A 14,995-nucleotide genomic window follows, 5' to 3' on the forward strand; every position below is an offset into this window, starting at 1 on the left:
GGGCTCTAAACTGGGGGCCCCGGCGTGGCGATTCGAGCTGTTAAGTGAGATAAACACACCACAAAATTTGTATAATAGTTTTAAAAAAGTCGCCTGCGGCGCTATTTAAATATCTATTATATTAAAATTAGATATGACTATGAGCTGCAATTAAATGTGTAACAATGATCGATATAATTAATTGATAATTCAAGTGTAAATTTTTTTATGATTATTTTCAGTGTATCTATTTATTGACTAATAAAAATGGCTATTTTTTACTCGACTACCACAAAATAGGTTCGTGCTCAGTATTTCATAATATGATGCCAAGTGCTGACGATTCGATAATTCAAGATTTAATTAGAAATACAAAAAATCGCTATAAATACACGAAATAATCTTTATTTTACCTTGTGGAACTTTAGGGTTCCACGAAATACCTGTTGCGGAAATACTACTGTAGAACATCATGCTGCCAGTAACCTTAGCGACAGGTAGGGGGCCCCTCAAACATATTGGCCTGGGGTCCCGCTTCAGGATGTGGGAGACATGATGCTATGTATCTATAAATATTACTTATTTGTTATTTTTTCACGTTATAATGTAAATTGTATTTTAGCAGTTTTAGATATTATTTGGCAGCTTATTTTGTAATTTTGGTTACCGTCGATTGGTTATTGACAACATTTGGCTTGCAATCTTTCATCTTATGGCACGATATTTAGGTATATCGACTAAATGGGAAACCTGTAATGTAATTTCGGTATTGAATATAATTATGTGATGCTACAGTTACAGTACCAGGTTTAAATACAGAAAATCGGTATAGAGGGTCCATTTCGAAACATTGTCGATAATAATGTACATGGAGTGGGGTTAACAAAATATAGCAAATGTCACTTACTTCCGCATTTAGTCTGCGGACCCCTGCACTTTTCCGGACACGACGAAGGGCCATGAACTCTTCCATGACGATAATAAAAGACCATTTGGCCTTGGTGCCTCATATTATACCTATATATCGTCTCTGTTCTGGCAGAACCAATGACATGTCATTGGGCAGAACCAGGGAACTCAGCTTTTCTGTGGGCAGAACACACTAATTGGAGAATACTAGTTTTGAGTAATTTGACTTTGAAGTTGTTAAGATGTTTGAAATGGTCTATCATGTGAGTTTATTAAGTAATCGTAAAAAGGATGACTTTAAAATAAAAACTGTTTATTTATTAAGAACAATGTAGTGTCTTCTGCCAGAACAGTGACGATATAATAAAATATAATACTTTAAGTCTAGCGACGAGTACCTGACCTGCAGCTACATATAACTACTTGTGCTCATCTGCGAGGTATTGCGACCTATCGTATCAACAAGTGGTTATCGAAATTGAATACGCGTGACCTAACTAACGCCTGTATCGTTCGCGCTATCTTGTCTTTTAGACATGTCGCGTCAGAAGGAGGGGAGAGGTCCGGATCCGGAAACTTCCCCCTTGCGTGCTTCAACAAAAAACCGCTCAGATGGAAAAGTGTTAGCGTCCCAACTAATTTTTTATCGATACGGGAAAAATATTTTTGGAAAAAAAATCAAAAAAAAAATGATCTTTGATTCTGGACAGAAAAATGTGGAAAGAAAACGGCTTCCTTTTGAAAGTGAAAGAAAGTTCTATATAAACATAATTTTTATCTATGTACCGGAATTGTTTCAAAAAAAGTTTGTAACGGTAATTATTGAACTGATTTTTCATTTTTCCACACTTATCTCCTGTTTTCCTTTTGACCCAGGTTTTTACGATTGATTTATCATCGTTTTACTGTTCTACATTGAAATGTATCGTAAGCACAGATGTTGAAGAAAATTTTCTAGTATAAAGATGGCAAAAAGCCACAAATTTTCATACAAATCCTCGTAAAATATCTACCTACTATCTTTGTTAAATATATTTTTGCATCCACAATTGGCCCTTATTTACAATTTTATAAGCATAAGGAAATCACAGGAAGCTTTACCTGGAAGATGATTCAACATTCTTAATTATTCTTAGATCGTAATTCTATCGATTCAGTAAGCAAAGATTCACTCACCAGTAGCGAAGGGTGGTGGTAGGCTGTTAAGATCCACCATAAATAGTGCACATTAAACTTTGTTAGTCATACGTATTTTTCGTTTTTTATTGAACTAATACTACAATTTACAATTTTTAAAATTCAATTAAACCTTAGCTAAACCAAACCATAATAGTTTTGGTATATTTTGGGCGATACGACAAAATTGGCCACACTTTTTCATTCATATTTTTTTTTCGTTAGAGTAATAGAATACATATTATATTACACATATTGTTAGTTAATTTTATTAAGTAATTCATTAACCCCTGTCTACCAAACTATAATATATAAAAAAATATTATTTTATCTATAAAAAATCCAAAGTTATGTATTGTTTAATTGCATAATTTTAGATATTTTATAGATAGACGAGTATTTTTTAACTATTGTCTATTATGGCTAGGTTCAATTGAATTTTAAAAACTAACCAACACCATCTGCAATTTGTGGTCGTATTTCAATGAAAACAAACACGCATGATAAATTTTAATGTACACTGTTTATGGGGGATAGTAACAGCCTACATCCACCCTTCGCCACTGAGATTAGTTAGTTGTTATAAATTTGTTTTTATGTGAGACTAAACCACAGTTTTGTTTATTTTACAATGACGATTTTAGTATCTTGTGCCGTTAGTTACAAGTCGCTGATACGAAATGTATGTAGGTATAACTTTAATAAGCGTATAATATTTATTTATAAAACAATCTTCTTGCTATGTGCTTTGGTTTCTTGTAGATGCTGTACGTTCATCTTATGTAAACAGTTTTGTAACTGGTCTATTATAGCGGCACGTGCAATAAATTTGTATTCGACGCAATAGCTAATCAAATATACCAGTGAATACTAATACTTACATAATTATTATTAGGATAAGAGCGGCTCTCGTGGTGCAGTGCGTAAAGCGCTGGCCTTCCACCCGAGAGTTCTGGGTTCGATCCCGGTGAGGACATAATATTTATGTGTTTTTCTCAAAGCCTGGGTGTTTGTGATTGTTCAAAATTACTAACAACCACCTTGTACGAAAAAGCAAGGATATGGTTATTGATAATTATTCTAAAAAAATAATCATGTAATTTCATCCCAAGTGATTAATGCCTAGTCCAGATCAAGACCATCTGTATCTGCGTAGGGAGTAAGATCATGTTAACGCGCGTGTTTGAACATGTACCGAACTGGAAAAAAATAGTTTTTTTTAAACGGTACATGTTCAAACACGCGCGTTAACATGATCTTACTCCCTACTTCAGTTAAAGTTTGTCAATTTATGGCTACGGCCGTATGTTGTAGCTTAACCACTGGGAAATGCCAATAGAAATGGCGTATTAAAAAAAATACTACCTTCTTCTTAGGTAAATAATTATCGTAAAACAACCATTATTCGTAGGATGTTTTATCACATTTGAATGGTCAAAAACATAGCTGATAATCAGTATCTTTAGAATTATCTTCAAGTGTGGTAATCTTGCCCATTTTTTGAATAATAAAATGCCTAATTCTTGTCAAATTTAGGATCACAGAGATTATAAATATAATTTTTTATCGTAAATATTTCACTATAATAATGTCAACATAAATTTGACTAATGGTTTTATAAATGCGTTTAAAAATTAATAAATCTAAAAAATCTTAACACCACTGCACATGGATTTACTGAAATATGACTATTTTCTAAAACATTAGATCAAGAGGTTTAAAAGAATATTAATTTATGTAATAAAAATACTTTATGCAGTCATCAAATGCTTAAAATAAATATAAAGGATAATAAGGCTTCATAATTATATTAATAGATTATCTACAACGTTTAAGGAATGTTCAGGTTATTGCTTTGAAAATACCATAAAATCTCCATTTTGACCTACGTTGGGCATGTGGGCCGTTAATAATTCAACGAAAAAAATAAGTATGACTGAAAAAATGTGCATTATTTTTGTCGGAACGCTCATAACATACCTAAGGTATTATGGTTTGGTTTTGGCAGGGTTTAATTGATATTTAAATACTAACCGGCACCATCTGCAAATTATATTATTAGTTCAATGAACAACAAATAAGTATGACTGACAAAGTTTAGTGTGCACTATTTATGTCAAATCTCCACAGCTTACCTCCATTATTGTTTATATTCCACTGCAATATTGTTTACTATAATTGATTTGTAATGGGTTTAATTTAATTGGAAAAGGGCTAATAGTTATGTACCGTATTTATATGCAGACCTATAATTTTTATATATTAAAAAAGCTTGTGTGTATACGATACGATATAGTGTAGTGTTTGAAGTTAAAAATATTACAAGCTTGTCAACTAAACTTTTTATAAAGGAAAGAAGGATGGAGTGGGAAAAATAATATTATAAAAAAAAGATTGATTTTTATTAAAACACCGGTGCATTTTATTATGTCGTTGTCTTTATTAAACATTTAAAAAATTTCGTTTTTTACATTAACGTGTATTAACTATATAAATCATCCAAAAATATAAGGGTACATACTTATATAAATAATAATTATTATACATCTATAAATCGCAATCGAGTTAAGATAGTTTTATCTTAATTAATATTATTTTATTTACATACGTAATGAGTTTATTTATTAACAAGCAGTTCAATGTTTACAATGATATGTGAATATTCCAGATTAAAAAATAAAATGATTACATACTGCTGTATGCAAAGTTTAGTTATAACCGTTATTAGTTCGTCACCTCAATACTACAACTAGGTAACTTGATTTTCAGTGTTTTTGAGGTAGCTATTGAAAATAATTCTACATTTCCTTCTCTACAAAATGATAAAACTAGGTAAGTCAGAAGTTATAATGGGAACTGTATTAATTTTATGTTTGAAAATATTAGATAACTTTAAAACCATAACTGCATTAAATAAATACAACAATATAATATCTAAATACAATATTGTTTAATACAATTGAACATTATTTAATTGTTCCCAATTTACACATGCACAATTTTTCATTTTTATTTTAAATAATAATTATAGCCTAGATGTTAAATCAATTAAAGTTTTAATTTCATTTTCCCAACAATGACCGAATCAGAGTTATCTAGTTGTAATGTTGAGGTGACGAGTTATATTATTAACAAGCAAAAAATCTTATTGACGCCTTCTTCCCATGGGTGATCAACAATAAGCCTTAAGTAACAAAATAAACAACTCATAATAGTATAAGGCGCGCACATAAAAGTGGGGGTTTAAGTTATGGACCCCCCACTCTTCTTTGTCAAGACATCATGACTGAGGATCGTGACCCGTATGCTTTGGCTGTTGAAAGGCAATCTCAACGGGTTGACCCCACTCCTTCCGGCATTCCACGACAAGCAAGGCCTAAGGCCACTAGAAGACCTGTTGGCACTGGATCATCAATTTTTGGTACAATATTCCGAAGCGGTATGTCTGAAATACAATACCGTTAAACTATGCGCATTTGATAACCACTTGTGGATGCGACATGTCGTAATAACTCGTAGGTGAACCTGCAAGCCAGGTGTTTATCGCTAGAATCTGAAGTATACAGTGTTTGGGTATGGGGAATGCCCCCGCAGAGTGCAATATGCCGCAATTGATGCGCCGAGAAGCTATAATTAATCGGCGGGGTAAATGTGGACGTCAGTGATACCCGCTAGATTTTGTTAATGCCGCCATAGAAATCAATAAAAAAAATTTGGACATTATTGAAAATGGACACCCCAAGCCATTTTCTGTGGCATGGCCATGGCGAACCTTTTTACGTACGCGTGCCAAAATTTCTCAAATAATATTTGTCGACTGCCTGACGTGCCAAGCAGTTTTTATTGGAGAAAAAAAGTTTATTTTTTAAGTTTTCTAAAAAAATAGTTTTCAAAATTCCTATTAAAATAGCTTAAAAATTACAATTGAGTAAAGTTCTTGATATTCTATCTTTCATCGTATTTCTCGCCGAAGGCACATCTTTTGATGTTTGAATATTTTGTTCATTGTTTTCAAAATTCTCAAAGAGATCGTGGAAGCATTTAAACCACTATTCTTTCATTATATTCTCCATCACTGAACATTTTTCCATTTTTATAGATTATGTTTGAGGCAAAATAACAAGCAGTTATTATATTTGAATGACTGCTTGAATAGTTTATTTTTAATTGCCCAACCCTAAGGACCGACTTATTCTTGAAAAGGATTTGACTGCTATTTTTTATACAATGCGATTTGTCATTTATGCATGAATTTTGGCATATCCGTTTGCGCATCGATTGGTAAACATAATATGAAAAACCGAAGAAAATACGCATGGTTATGTCGTCATAATTTTGTAATATTATATTATATAAGTAAGTACTCACTTACCCATGTATTTATTTGTAAAACCTTTTTTATAAAAAAATCATTTTTTAAATAGTATATATTATAAAATAGTAATTTCTTATCTCTTCAAAATGAAACATTCGCGTGCCATGCAAAATCATCTCGCGTGCCACTAGTGGCACACGTGCCGTAGGTTCGCCATCCATGCTCTAAGGCCTAGGCGACTCATAGTTTTAGGCATACTTTCAAAAAATTATTGAATTTTATTTATGGGATTACAGCAGATAATTGCCACAATGATAGGTAGGTAAATAATAAATATTGGCTGGCTCTAATTGGCAGTAACTTATAGCAGGTTACAATATTATAATATATAATAGGTATGTTCCCCACAAGAAATATACCTAATATTTAATATTTCGGTGAATGTATTCATAAGTCAGCGTTCACCATACCTAATTCAGTACAGCCCGACTTGAAAGTCTTGGCACCACGAATAGGTAAATTCTGGTATTTTAAATAATATTTTATTGAATCATTTAATTAGACCCAATGTAAAACTACCTTAATTATAGCAAAGACACTATGCCATGCCAACTTAAACAAAATAGTTTGAGTAAACGCATCGCTATCGTCCACGAACATGACGTCAAGTTAATGCAATTTTTATAATAAGTATAAGTATATAAAAAAATCAGATTAATATGTACGATTATTAACAAAATGTTTCAAATGCAATTATAATAATTATTATTAGATATAATAATTAGCAGCTATCAGGCAACACAGAATAAAATATATTCAGAATTTTATCACATACATGTACTAAGCTATTTTATTAAAACAAATAAAATTATGAGCAATATACGCAGAATAGTTTATGCTTACATACAACTTTTTATCTGTATATACACTATGTAAATGTAAAACATTATTATAATAGTATCAGAATACGAACATATCGTACACAATTTAATATCAGAAGACAAGATTGCAGTTCTAATTGTAAATGCAATGTGTTAACAATTTATAAGTTGCCAAAGTATAATAATATAATTTTCCCTTATAACAGGTTAGCAATGGCAGTGTCAGCGAATCACACGGAGCAGACGACGCGGTCGTTTAGCGATAGTGTCAACACTGTCAACATGTAATATTAACAAGGTGCATATTTTCACAACGGGGCCTCCAAACCTGTCAGTGCTTGTGATATTCGCTTATTTAAAATCCTATGAGTGTTTGCATTCTATAATCGCAGGCTGCAATGTAATAACATCGGAGATATCTTACTTATAAGAATCCTACGAATGATAGTTTTGTTGTAACATTGTGTTATTGTATATTTAGTTAGTCAAGTTAGTGGAAGTCAGTGGCAAACAAATTTTGAAAATAGTCGATATACTGGATTATTTATTAGTTAGGTTAGGTTATTATTGAATTCATGAACTTTGTCGAAATCGGCTATGAAAATTTCCGCTGTTCCACAGTTGACTTGTACCTACCAAACATTGGTATTGATTTAATTAACAATAAAGATGAAAATATTATAATAATTTATGTTTTTAACGAAATAATAAATTAGAGACTTCGAATATTAAAATACATGTGGAAACGCTGGATATAATTTAAGAAAACAAATTTCACTTACCAACGAGAAGTGTACTACCTCTTCTTCTTGGTCAAAATAATAATATGGATACCTAGTCCTTATTATCAATATGCACGAATTTGGTTAATTTACTTATTTTATCTCATCGGATAGTGGATACGTACCTATCTATTCCACTCACGTCGTAGTAAAACCCCTTTAATTAAATATTATAAAATATTTATTTATCCAATATTGTACAATCAAATTTTATAATATAAAAACACATTATTTATTTATAACAACTTTACAATCATAGCTAACCTATTCATAGCATAGCCTTAAAATATAATTTAATATACCTATTATATTACTAAGGAGCTTAATTTCATTATTATTTAGAAATTAGTTTTAGGTGCTAGAATAATATTCAGGTGCTGAGTATTGAACGAATACAAGTGCATCGGTTAGTATATAACTGCAAAGTTATATAACTGTTTTCAACATTCTTTAAAATAATGAGTTGTTAATTTAATATAATTTCAAGAAATATGCAGTGTTTGAAGGACGACCTGTAAATTAAAAAAACGTTAAAATCATATACTGCGGTGCTAAGATACGTGTCCAGAAATTTGAACAGATTTAGTTCGCCGTATAGTATTGAGATCAAATTTATTTTTGAAGAAAACACTAATTAACAAAAATACGTAAGTAATAAAACCCACCGGAATACAAGATAATAATAATTACTAAAGAAAATATGTAGATACGTGAAGTAGGAATAGGTAGGTACAATCATATCGTATATATTTATAAAGAATTATGGTAAGTGCTCTTAAGTATCAACTGGTTATCTATCAAATATCTGATAATAACGAATAACGTTATTATTTTCAAATTTTGATGCTTACTAATCAATATCAAATTAATGTACTTATTGAATCTAATAAAATTAGCATTTCTGCCTGCAGTGTTCCATGAACAGCGCGTTACTTTTTTGATCTCAGTGCTATACAGCCATCTCTTTCCGAAAAGACAGATCACGGTGAACTGTGCTACGGAAAATATAATAAGTACGTACAATTTTATTCACAATATGTAAACATTCGCATAAATAGGTAGTTATGCTCCTAACTCATTTTTGATTATAAAATGTCACTTGGTGCACCTGTTTACTTCTCCTACCTACTCTACTAGTACCTATTCAACTATTGATGGCATATAATATACGACTTTCTCATTAAAAATTACGGCTTTAAAAATAATGTTATATGGGTACCGATAATATAATATTGTTGGAATAGTAAATTAATGTCAAGTAGACGCATTTTAACTTAAATTATATTTAAATATTAATTGTCTGTACCTATTGATATTAGGTATATGAGATTAACATATTAATGAATCTATTTGAGTATGTGAAGATAAAGTTATTAGATACATAAATAATATTTATGAGTGTAAATCTTTGGACCATTATTACAAAATTTGGCATGGGTATTATCTTTGGAATTTGGAAATATTTTAATTGGTAATACTGCATCATAATAATATGTATATATTATACAAAAATAATAGTGAGTACTTATGATTAAAATGAATAGATTACTGTTGAATTGACTGTTCAGTATTCCACTCATCCTTCATTCGCCACACAGAGAATTTATAACTGAGCTTTTCTCTCGCCACGTAAGAGCACTGACCAAACACTTCTTCTTCGATATCACCACTTAGAAGCTCTGTATCAGACAAAAGTTGGTACAGAAAGTTAATGTAACGTGAGGCTAATCTAAGCGTCTGTATCTTGGATAATTTATCACTGGGGAGGGTCGGGATGACCTTACGTAAGGCTGCGAAGGCCTCGTTTAAGCTGTGGGTCCTCTGGCGCTCTCTCACATTTGCCATCACCCTCTGAGTTTGCAAATCGTCGAATGACTGCGGAGTTTTCCGCCGGCTTTTACTAGACTTTGAGACAAAGCTCTGCGGCATAATATGTAGCCTCTGCATCGTGTAAGCGCCGGCATCCATTCCAGGCGGCGTCGCTACGATATCCATGTCCACGAACGTATTCCTCTTTCGTTTCCTTGGTATACTCCTTTGGTCAGATTGACTTGTTAAATCGTCGAGTTCGTAAAAAGCTTTACGTTTCAGTAACATGTTTTCGTCAGCGTAATCTTCGTAATGATCGGGAGAAATGTTTAGGTTTAGAGGATCTCGCGGAGATGAAAATCCCTCTTGGCGATCTACGTATGATACGTTGATGTAGTAGTCGTCGTTATCTTCTGTTTTGAACGTGGTCCTCTCGACTATATAACTGGAATCCAGACCTTCGTTATGAAAATCATTTACACTTTCTGGAATATTGGAGTGCAGTTGAGAACCACTATCAAAATATTTTTTTGGGGTTACGTTGTTAACTGTGGAATTACTTAGGTCCATTAAATGAGACGGTGAATTTCCTCGCGGAGATTGTGGAGAATCGATGTCGGCTGCTTCGTACTTCATTTTACTTTAAAAAAAAAATTTTCTTCAATAAGACACCACAACATATGTATAAAAATATCACCGAATCAATTAAAGTTTCCCATTTTTTTATACACAAATGTATTACGATTTTATAATAAATCAATTATCCACAATGATCACTGTTATACACCAACAACACAGTAATGTTTCTCATTTTATGGCGCCATTTTAATATTAAATAAACGAATATTTTTTTTTAGAAAATAAACATGAAGTATGGAAAATATACGCGAAATACTGGGTTTATTATTTTTATTGAATTGCTGTTTTGTTTTATTTCGCAGAAAACATTAAGAATACTAATCGTCAAATCGCGTCAAAGAAAAATAAAGTTTAGAATGAATAGAATATAGATTCAATCGGCTTAAACAGTTGTCGGTCTGAAATCTGAATGAAACTAAACTTACAAATACAATCACAAGTCGCAAGTCTGAAAGAAACTGAAACAGTCGGTTCCTACAAAGAATTTTAAATGTTGTCAGAAGCTTGAAATAAAATTACCGCAACAAACGTTGGTAATCGAGAGATTTACAGTAAATTATACGATCATAATAATTGAGTCGTATAGTATCAAAAGTAGAACTGTCGCAAATATATCGAAATTGAACTAAGTATGCCAAATTATTCTTCAGACCATAATGTACGACTAGCAATATAATATTCGAATCAAAATCATATATGTGTGGTATAAAATTATGATGGAAAATAGGGCTTGGTATCAGAATTAGAACTGCTCAATATCTTGGAAACAAAAATAGAACTGTTGAACTTGAATTGAATTTCTAATTTTTAAATGTAGAATCATATTTCATGCTATTATAGCACTAAAAAACCCAACAAAACGTTTTTCGTCATTTTCTAGAAATTATGAATAACGCACATGTATCTATGTATGTAATGTATCTATAGTCTAAGCGCACCTAAGCGCACAGATCTACTTTTGATACTATCGACTCATATAATACTTATATAAAAGTCTGTCAATTATTATAAAATTCTATTGAATATCAAGTTGAATTCATAACGGTTATTTATGATAAAGAATATACTGTTGGGTCTATTTTGGCAAAGTTGAATTCAAGCTATTTATTCTTCCTCCTCCATTTCATCGAGATCCATTGGGTGATGAGAGTGTGTCAGAGTCATCACGATGTAAGGGATCCTGGTTTTGTCCATTCATCAAAAGTTAAAAACTAATGACGACATCCATATTTCTTGAATGTCTGGTCCTTGTATAATCATTGAGGGGTTGTTTGTATGCACTGTATGTGAGGGGCGCAATGGCCGAGCTGTTTAAGCGTCGGTTTGTAATGTAGTAGGTCCCAGGTTCGAATCTTGCATCTGCAAATATAAATTTGTTTTTCAATTTGTGGTTGGAGTCAGAGTATGGATCTACATAGTAATATGTTGAGCAAGCTGCTAATTTTATATTTTATATTAGTATTAATGTGTTTGATTTTATTATTAATATATATTTCTTAAATTATTAATTTACATTAAACGTTAATAAGTGAATACGTATTGTAATATGAAAAATAAAATTTCGAGTTGCCGTGGTACACCGATATCCATAAATGGTTTAGTGGTAGAATGTTCGTCTGCCACGTGGACGTCCCGCGTTCGATTCCCGGCAAATGCATTTTTTTTTGTATTTTATTATTAGTATTTTAGTATTTCTTAAATTATAAAGTAATTTATATTAATTGTATTTAATTATTAATATGTATTTTAATTCACCAATACCTGCTGAGACTAAACAATTATATTTACTGCTGTAGATGAAAATGTCTTACTAATGTAGAAGTATTTTTTTTTTTTTTTTTTTTTAATAAAAACGCACAAACTTTTTTGACTGTTATCTAATATGACTTGGATTTAGGGTTTGATTTAATTTTAAAAAGTAACAAACACTATCTATATCAGTTGTCGGTAACCTTTGAAGAGACTGGGTAAAAAAATCAATTTTGGAAAAAATATTTGGTTAGTGGGTAAATGCTGAGTACCTCTGCTACATGGAAGTACATTGGAATGTGGATATATTGTGTTTTCAATTGTTCCCAGACATATACATGCTCCAATGTACTTCTGTGTAGCGGAGGTACTCAGGATCAGGCTACTGATGCATTTATATTTATTTATTTAATCCTATGTCGTACGTAAATATGAGAAGTGCTATTAATTGATCTCATTTGCACTGATTTAATACTCTGTCCGTTAATTATTTCATGTGCATGACGTTCACATTAAAAAATTGTAGAATTGCGAGTATCTCATGTCAAGGTAGGTATAATAAAATCAATGAATTATTGGTTTTTAAAAAATCATTCTGTTGGGAATGTTTTGAAAGTATGGCAACCCACTTTAATTAAGATCGGCACGGGATGGCGCCTCAAGTGAAGCGCGAAGCTCGTCTTGAAAAACCAACCTTTCTGAGACAGGATGCATAAAGTCATATTTCCCACCGTCCTTTCCCAGAAATTATTCACGCTCGTAATAATAATAATAATGTAAGAATTATAGCTACCTATATCTATATACTTATAGGTATTTAAAGTAACATTTAAATTAAAATTAATGTTAAATATTTTTATTTTATTACTAAAATAATATCATAAACACATTTATTATTTCAAATATGCATATTATTATATTATGTAGTTTTAGATAACGTATGCATTACTATTTCTAGACTGATGTAATATAACTAATATAATCTACTGAAACTTGCAATTAATAGATACCTAGATTAAGGTATTTTACTCACCTAATTCATTTGGTCGCACGACAATTTTAATTGTATTTATCTGATACTTATGTAGACATAGGATTAAAATAATATACATTATGATAACATACCTGATCTATATGTCATTTGGATTAAAAATAGTTATTTTTATTTATTTATTTAAGGCTGAAGGTAGCTATAAGCCACACAAAGTAAATGATATTAAAGCCGTCTCTGGTATATTTAATATAGGTCAAAAGAATGTTTTGAGAATTCCTTTAAATTATATATTATATAATTGGAATTTCTCACAAAAATAATAACATTCGGGTTTTTTAGGGTTCAGTCCGGATTTTTTTGCGGGGGTGCGGTAAGTTCCCGAACTAAAAATAGTATAACCCCCGTTTCAGACGGGACACCGGTGTCGCGCTCGTATATAATATGGGATATGTATCTTTGTATTCGAATAAAGGGGCCTTTGTATTATGTCAATGAACGCCCCAGAGCTAATCAGTCAACGCATAATTTCGCGTTTCAGTTAAAAGGGGTGGCATTTTGGCGCTGCCTAGGAGCGGCATTTTGCTTAGGGACGTCACTGCTTATAATACCACCCCTTTTTATTTATAGTTCCAAATTGTCAGAAAATTTGCCAGGTACATACTTATCTATTTTATTTTCAGCTATCGTAACAGACAAATACCTAAATACATCAAAATATTACATTTACATACACACCTACTGAAAATTAGAGCATTTCCACGAAACCTACTTGCAAACAGTGGTGGCTTTAGGTACGTGGAAGTCTTTAAAGCTGACAGGTTTGGAGGCACCTCTGTGAAAAAAATACCTAAGCGATAAACCGCCATTACAATATATATATTATAAGTACCTAATACTGAATACAACAATTAATAGTTATGATGTCAGGATTTTTTATATTTCGATATTTTTTAAAACTAAGATGTCGATACTTTCTAATGAAGTGACTACATTATCTGCTCTTCATTCGCCACCCCTTATAATATGCCGCCCCGATGCAACGCACGTACTGCCTTTATCATTTTAAATATAATAAATAACATTCTGAATAAAGTGACTTGAAACAATCGAAATGTTTAGATGACATGGGAGATTTTTTTTTACTATTATCGGTAAAACAAATTCATGCGAGAATTTGTTTTTTTTTCTTCTGAAAACGTGGCTTTATGCCTCGATTCATTTCTGGCGCGCTCATAACAAAGAATCATATTTTTGCAGAAACATTTTTTTATTATAATATGACACTGGCCCATCTAATAGAGACGTTGAAACAATGCTTTTCGATATTATGTATATAAATGTGATGTAGGTATAGTCATAGATCGGAGATTTAAATATCATAATAAGAATACATATATTATGCACCTACCGTACATAACGTCTCTGTTCTGGCAGAAGACACTAACTGGAGAATACTAGTTTTGAGTAATTTGACTTTGAAGTTGTTAAAATGTTTGAAATGGTTTATAATGTGAGTTTATTAAGTAATCGTATAAAGGTGACTTTAAAATAAAGACTGTTTATTTATTAAGAAGGTTTCCAGACGGTAAAGTTTGAAATAAGGAACATTTTGGTATATCTAACTCAATATGCCATTTTTTAGAATTAGTTTCTTCTGCCAGAACAGTGACATTAATAATATATGTACTCTTATGTATGTTTCCCAAACCTTTTCTGTGATTCACAACACTTCGCAAATACTGACAATTTTACACCTTGTTTT

General features: G+C 31.6%; 1 protein-coding gene across 1 annotated transcript; it reads right to left on the bottom strand.

Moving 5' to 3' along the window:
• Positions 1-8,005: 8,005 nt before the first annotated feature.
• LOC147079826 (uncharacterized) lies at positions 8,006-10,842 on the bottom strand. The gene has a single exon (XM_085946637.1). The coding sequence runs from the start codon at positions 10,485-10,487 to the stop codon at positions 9,588-9,590; it is 900 nt and encodes a 299-aa protein (XP_085802763.1). The 5' UTR covers positions 10,488-10,842; the 3' UTR covers positions 8,006-9,587.
• Between the last annotated feature and the right edge of the window lie 4,153 nt (positions 10,843-14,995).

Source organism: Rhyacophila brunnea, unplaced genomic scaffold, assembly GCF_057557595.1.
Source record: "Rhyacophila brunnea isolate RB1 unplaced genomic scaffold, BYU_Rbru_1.0 scaffold_1, whole genome shotgun sequence".
Taxonomy (NCBI): Eukaryota; Metazoa; Arthropoda; class Insecta; order Trichoptera; family Rhyacophilidae; genus Rhyacophila; species Rhyacophila brunnea.

Excerpts from the sequence above, each read along its gene's own strand:
- LOC147079826 (XM_085946637.1), bottom strand. The coding sequence starts at position 10,487 with ATGAAGTACGAAGCAGCCGACATCGATTCTCCACAATCTCCGCGAGGA.